Source organism: Notolepis coatsorum (genome assembly GCF_963971535.1).
Source record: "Notolepis coatsorum genome assembly, chromosome: 19".
NCBI classification, from domain to species: Eukaryota; Metazoa; Chordata; class Actinopteri; order Aulopiformes; family Paralepididae; genus Notolepis; species Notolepis coatsorum.
In genome coordinates, this window is record NC_140183.1 from 18523044 (window position 1) to 18530956 (window position 7913).

Genomic DNA, 7913 nt, shown 5'->3' on the forward strand with positions numbered 1-7913 from the left:
ACAATAACACACTGATTGAACTGATAATGAGTGACGATGTCTTTTGTAAGTCTGAAAATAAGACCAGGATTAAGGTACAGTAATATCTAAATTCTAAACGATCCCAGTAGGACACGTAACGTACAGTCACTTGCATACACTGAGGACTTTAGTCAGTCAACATACAGGTCTTTAAAGTAACATGCCAACATTATGGGAAATGTGCGTACCATCTTCTCCAGAGTCAGACAAGAAGATTCCATTCTCTTCGGATCAAATAACAAACTCAGCAAGACCGACGGCTTCTCAGTTACAGTGGGTGACAATATTGTCACAAGGAAAGATGAAATTACATACCAGGGTCCATCCTAGAGGCAAATCTTTCCTGTGACAAAATGGCATCCAAGGTAATAAAAAAAAGTCAACCAACGAACTAGATTCTTGTACCGGATCTCCTCTCTGGTAAACAAGAATACCCTGAAGACTCTGGCAGGAGCACTCATTCACGGGTACTACGACTATGCTTGCACCTCATGGTACCAAAGCACCTCAAAGGCGCTAAAAACAAGATTACAAACATCACAAAACAAACTGGTCAGACTACTACTTGACCTTGCTCCTAGAACCCACCTCACCCCTGCCCACTTTGACTACCTAGGATGGCTTAGAGTAGACGACAGAGTACAGCAACTTGCAATGGGCCTGGTCTACAAGATACACTATACGACTAAGGTACCCATGTATGTACATGTCAAAATACTTCCCAAAGGTCAGTGAATACCACAACCACAACACCAGAGGAAGCTCAACAAATCATGTTAAACCCAGATTCGGCTCAAACAAGGGACTAAACACGTTTCGCAATTATGCCACATCAATGTGGAACGCCCTACCCAAAGCTGTAAAGGAATGTGAATCCCTACCCACATTCAAAACCGCTCTAAAAGAGCACCTACGGGAGGCTGCAATTAGAAATTGGCCACCGTAAATGTCCAAACCCCCCCACCCCCTCCGCGTGATTACATATGCACGCCGCATTTCTCGGAGACGCTCTCTGATTGGCCGACGCCTGTTTCTACACTGGTTAAGTTTAGGCACTCTTCGAAGTTGGTTAAGGTTAGAGTTTGTCTTAGAGCGTGACGGCAAGTTCTTTCGACGGTTAAGCTTAGGCACTCTTTCGAAGTTGGTTACGGTTAGAGTTTGTCTTAGAGCAGGGCGATAGAACACCAGGTAGTTTGCAGGCTGTTTGACGAGGAAATGGGCAAAGACACAGCTCGTCACGGATTGGGCAAACGCGTCAGTGGCCAATCAGAGAGCGTCAGTCAGTGCCAATCAGAGAGCGTCTCAGAGAAATGCGGTGTGCATATGTAATCACGCACCCCCTCCTAATACAGTCTCCTCCCCTCCGTATGTATATATTCTCTCCCCACCGTATGTATATTTCTCTCCCACCCGCCCACCCCCTCCTAATGTACAGTCTCCTCCCCACCGTATATATTCTCTCCCCACCGTATGTATAATTATTTCTCTCCCACCCACCCACCCCCTCCTAATGTACAGTCTCCTCCCCATGTATATACTCTGTCAGGATCTATGGGGTAACAGTACTGTATATTTGCATACCATATATGTCACAAATGTCATGTATGTCCCTGTCCCTATGCCATAAATGTCATGATGTCATGTATGTTGTGTATGTCATAAATGTCACTATGAATTGAAATTGAATTGTAAACAAGACAAACGTCTTTCTCTGGTCTGCATCCCCTTAACAAATGTATGTATTGAGCCGTACTGTATTGTACCCATTCTGCAATCTGTTAAATAAAGTTTTCATTCATTCATTAATCAAGATACAGTAGATACCACTTTCCTCAGTAGAAAGCTATCCGGCTGCAAGCTAGCCTAGCTTAGCACAAATTAATGGGAGCGAATATGGACCACTAGCCTAGCTTAAAACTACCAGAGGTGTTTTTGGGCCAACAGCTACAGTAGGCTAGTTGGTCCGTATCCACTTCCATTAATTTGTGCTAAGCTAGGCTAGCCTGCAGCCGGATAGCTCTCTACTGAAGGCACAGAGAGGAAATTGATATGTACTTTGTCTGACTCTGGGGAAGACGGTGAGCGCACATCCCATAATGTTGGAGTGTTCCTTTAATATACACACGAACTACCATGAACTCTGCTGTGAACTGACTGACTGACTGACTGACTGCATGGCCATCTGTCGAAACCCGTGAAGACATGTCCCCAACTCACCTGCACAAAACGGGCACACTGTGGGGCTGCGTGATCCTTTGCTAAATGAACGAGTATCTTAGTGACTTTATCCATGATAATATAATGATCGACTTCTTTCGGTAAATGACGACCACTCTTGCTCGTCATTTTCATATGGCCAGCTGCTGCATGCTTGTTGCTACTGCGTTTGGAAACCTTGTGGAAATGAGTATGGGTTTTTGCAATACCCTGCTGCTAAGGCAATAAAGAATACATGGTGCTACCAGTATTGGCACCAAATGTAGCGTTAACAGAAGACGGCAAACAGTATTTATAAGGGCACAATCTAGCTACAGCTAGCTGTCATCATAACAAACCCTACCGGGGATAGAAGTTGCATTGGTCAGAATCGAGAGACGTAGCCTGCTGTAGCACCGCCCCTGCTTGGTGCTCTGTCCAATAGTATCCAGCTGCAGCCGTTCAGACCAGCGCTTACAAGCCCCGCACATACAAGCCCCGCACATAGCAACCCCTCGCTTCCATTGGCTGATTTTGGTGACGTGATTTTGGGTCACGTTGCACGTTGCACTGCGGGATTGATTGATTGATTGATTGAAAACTTTATTAACAGATTGCCGTATGATTTGGGTCACGTTGCACTGCGGGATTGATTGATTGATTGATTGATTCATTGATTGATTGATTGATTGATTGATTGAAAACTTTATTAACAGATTGATTGATTGATTGAAAACTTTATTAACAGATTGCCGAATGGGTACACGTGACCACAGGCCCTGATTGATTGATTGAAAACGTTATTAACAGATTGTAGAATGGGTACACGTGACCTGACCGATTGATTGATTGATTGATTGAAAACTTTATTAACAGATTGCAGAATGGGTACAGTGACCGATTGATTGATTGATTGATTGATTGATTGATTGATTGATTGATTGAAAACTTTATTAACAGATTGCAGAATGCAGTACAGCTCAATACACACAATTGTTAAGGGGATGCAGACCATGCAGTACTGTTACATTTGTGACATACAGTAAATATATACAAGGGGGAGGGAACTGTACATTTATGATGAATTGAAAATGGGGGACCCTGATGTAAACAAGACGGAAGTCTTTCTCTGGTCTGCATCCCCTTAACAATTGTGTGTATTGAGCTGTACTGCAGATATATTTCAATTGCCTTACTTATTTACATAAGTATTATAGGCCTACAGCAGTATTGTACAGACAGTCTGTGTGAAGTCTGTGTGGTTATCCAGCTGCACAAAGGCAGAGCAAGAGGCTCTACAGAGGGTGGTGAAGGCGGCAGGCAGGATTGTCGGGACTCCTCTATCAAACATCACCTCCGTCTTCACCTCCCGCTGCCTCCACCGCTCCAAGTGTATCATCAAGGACCAGTCTCACCCAGCACATCACCTCTTTCAGCTCCTTCCCTCAGGGAGGAGATACCGGTCCATACATGCCAAGAGTTAAATATTTAAGAACAGCTTTTTCCCCCAAGCAGTCAGACTGTTAAACGCTCATTGACTGTCCCCTCACGTGCACCATGCACTTACCTGGACTTGATAATCACTGTTACCACTCATCATGCACTTTATTTAAAATATTCTGTTATGTACAGTGTTATATGTGTTTCATGTATGTATATATTGTACTACGGTCTGTGGGAGCTCCCCTGAAATTTCACTCACGGTCATATAAGAGTTTTAATGTACCATGTACAGACATTGGATTTTCTACCCATAATTTGATTTAAAACATTCCATAGATTTTTACCATCATTTCTCACATCATATAACCATGGTTTAAAATATTCCCTTTTTCTCACCTTATTTAACTTTGTGACTTGATTACGTAAGGAACGGTACTTTTGTCTGTCATCTGCAGAACTGGAACACACTGATGCTTTTTTGGCTACAGTATGTCTCTCTCATTCATTAAAATTCATTAAAAGCTACTATCTATCCATGGGGCTGATTTGTTTCTGACATAAATAAGTCCAGTGCAACCTCTGGGTCATCCTCACAACATACCTCCTCCCAGTTTATACCCAACATTTCATTAATAAAACCTTCTACATTAAAACTCTTATATGACTGTATATATTTACTGTATGTCACAAATGTAACAGTACTGCATGGTCTGCATCCCCTTAACAATTGTGTGTATTGAGCTGTACTGCATTCTGCAATCTGTTAATAAAGTTTTCAATCAATCAATCAATAAATCAATAAATCAATCAATCAATCAATCAATCAATCAATCGGTCACTGTACCCATTCTGCAATCTGTTAATAAAGTTTTCAATCAATCAATCAATCAATCAATCAATCGGTCAGGTCACGTGTACCCATTCTACAATCTGTTAATAAAGTTTTCAATCAATCAATCAGGGCCTGTGGTCACGTGTACCCATTCGGCAATCTGTTAATAAAGTTTTCAATCAATCAATCAATCTGTTAATAAAGTTTTCAATCAATCAATCAATCAATCAATGAATCAATCAATCAATCAATCCCGCAGTGCAACGTGACCCAAATCATACGGCAATCTGTTAATAAAGTTTTCAATCAATCAATCAATCAATCCCGCAGTGCAACGTGCAACGTGACCCAAAATCACGTCACCAAAATCAGCCAATGGAAGCGAGGGGTTGCTATGTGCGGGGCTTGTATGTGCGGGGTTTGTAAGCGCTGGTCTGAACGGCTGCAGCTGGAAGCATCTCGCTCTGTGGAGCCGAGTAGGGTCGAGCTGCAGACCCTATTGGAGGAGCCACCCGTACCTGGCAAAGGGGGCGCAATTTTCACACAATTCCAGTCATTCCCTTTCATTCTCATAATGAATAATTTATTTGTTCCTTAGCTGCTGTGAATCTTCGATTCGATTCGATTCGGTTCGATTCCCGCTTGGGGACCAGGTTTCCATGATGCCAGGTACCCAGGTGGGGTATCTCCCAGGCCTTTCTGTGTGGAGTTTGCATGTTCTCCCCGTGCTCGCAAGGGTTTCCCCCCGATAAGATAAACCCAATGGAAAAACATGCACAACAACAGATCGCTAACGCTGTGGCGTCCTTGACGAAGACAGACAGGAGCACTTGGATTGGTCCCCTGGCGCGGCTCACGTTGACGCCTGTCTGCTCCCGGCTGCCCTTGGGGGGGAAGGACGACGGGATGGGTTAATCGCAGAGACGAATAGCATTGGCGATTCTAAAGAGACAATGCATGCGTGTGTGTTCCGGTGTGTGTGCTAAAAAACTAACCGCTGTGTGTACCGCTAAAACATTGAGTGTCGTTGCATGCAGAATAAAGACCTCTGCAACAGGTCCTGCATTATGCATTATTATTATATTATCTTGTATAGGTGATGGTAATTTATATATCTCATATCCAGTTTAATCACCTGCATTATTGTATATTACTATTGCACTTTACTGTTACATTTGCACTCTGGTTGGATGCCAGACCTTTTGTCCTATAACATACAGTTGTTGTTGTTATTATTATTATTATTATTATTATTATTATTATTATTATTATTATTATTATTATTATTATTATTATTATTATTATTATTATTATTATTATTATTATTATTATTATTATTATTATTATTATATTATACACAGTAATTAGAGTCAATTGTTAACCAGTCTTATATATAACATACACAGTCCTTAGAATACATTATTAACAGTCTTATAGATAACATACACAGTCCTTAGAGTCCATTGTTAATCAGTCATATAGATAGCATACAGTTATTAGAGTTGTATAGTTGATGAGTGCATGGACAACCAGAGTAGATGTATTGTTGGGTTGATGAACTGATGGCAGGCAGGTGTGCAGAGACTGAACAGATGAATTGAATGAACCATGATGAGTTGGGGACAGGAAGATGACCAACTATGGAAACAGGACGCTTCTGAAATGAGTGAGAGAAAAAGAGAGCAAGAGCAGAGAGAGAGAGAGAGAGAGAGAGAGAGAGAGAACTAGAGCGAGACAGAGGGAGAGAACAAGCAGGGGAGGGGAACTGAGAGCCTGGCTAGGCAGGAGTGAGAAGATGATGATGAGGGCTAGGCAGGAGTGAGACGATGGCGATGAGGACTATAGACAGAAGTGAGATGATGATGATGAGGGCTATAGACAAGAGTGAGAAGATGATGATGAGGACTATAGACAGGAGTGAGAAGATGATGATGAGGACTATAGACAGGAGTGAGAAGATGGTGATGAGGACTATAGACAGGAGTGAGAAGACGATGATGACTATAGACAAGAGTGAGAAGATGATGATGAGGACTATAGACAGGAGTGAGAAGATGGTGATGAGGACTATAGACAGGAGTGAGAAGACGATGATGACTATAGACAAGAGTGAGAAGATGATGATGAGGACTATAGACAGGAGTGAGAAGATGGTGATGAGGACTATAGACAGGAGTGAGAAGACGATGATGACTATAGACAAGAGTGAGAAGATGATGATGAGGACTATAGACAGGAGTGAGAAGATGGTGATGAGGACTATAGACAGGAGTGAGAAGACGATGATGACTATAGACAAGAGTGAGAAGATGATGATGAGGACTATAGACAAGAGAGAAGATGGTGATGAGGACTATAGACAAGAGAGAAGATGATGATGAGGACTATAGACAAGAGAGAAGATGATGATGATGAGGACTATAGACAAGAGTGAGATGATGATGAGGGCTATAGACAAGAGAGAAGATGATGATGAGGACTATAGACAAGAGTGAGATGATGATGAGGACTATAGACAAGAGTGAGATGATGATGAGGGCTATAGACAAGAGAGAAGATGATGATGATGAGGACTATAGACAAGAGTGAGATGATGATGATGAGGACTATAGACAAGAGTGAGATGATGATGAGGGCTATAGACAGGAGTGAGAAGATGATGATGAGGACTATAGACAAGAGTGAGAAGATGATGATGAGGACTATAGACAAGAGTGAGATGATGATGAGGGCTATAGACAGGAGTGAGAAGATGATGAGGGCTATAGACAGGAGTGAGAAGATGATGATGAGGACTATAGACAAGAGTGAGATGATGATGAGGGCTATAGACAAGAGTGAGAAGATGATGATGAGGACTATAGACAAGAGTGAGAAGATGATGATGAGGACTATAGACAAGAGTGAGAAGATGATGATGAGGACTATAGACAAGAGTGAGAAGATGATGATGAGGACTATAGACAAGAGTGAGATGATGATGAGGGCTATAGACAGGAGTGAGAAGATGACGAGGGCTAGACAGGAGTGAGAAGATGATGATGAGGACTATAGACAAGAGTGAGATGATGATGATGAGGACTATAGACAAGAGTGAGATGATGATGAGGGCTATAGACAGGAGTGAGAAGATGATGAGGGCTATAGACAGGAGTGAGAAGATGATGAGGGCTATAGACAGGAGTGAGAAGATGATGAGGGCTATAGACAGGAGTGAGAAGATGATGATGAGGGCTATAGACAGGAGTGAGAAGATGATGAGGGCTAGACAGGAGTGAGATGATGATGAGGACTATAGACAAGAGTGAGAAGATGATGATGAGGACTATAGACAAGAGTGAGAAGATGATGAGGACTATAGACAGGAGTGAGAAGATGATGATGAGGACTAGACAGGAGTGAGAAGATGATGATGAGGACT

The 7913-nt window shown here is 42.3% G+C and overlaps 1 protein-coding gene across 2 annotated transcripts in view; it reads right to left on the minus strand.

Annotated features, from left to right (window-relative positions):
- The window catches only part of nudt17 (nudix (nucleoside diphosphate linked moiety X)-type motif 17), a 32512-nt gene extending 29921 nt beyond the window's left edge, over nucleotides 1–2591 (minus strand). For both annotated transcript variants that reach the window (XM_084336955.1, XM_084336954.1), the window contains exon 1: nucleotides 2239–2591. In XM_084336955.1, coding sequence (XP_084193081.1) covers nucleotides 2239–2373 — 135 coding nt within the window. In that variant the 5' untranslated portion in view covers nucleotides 2374–2591. The remainder of the gene's footprint in view (nucleotides 1–2238) is intronic.
- Nucleotides 2592–7913: the final 5322 nt, after the last annotated feature.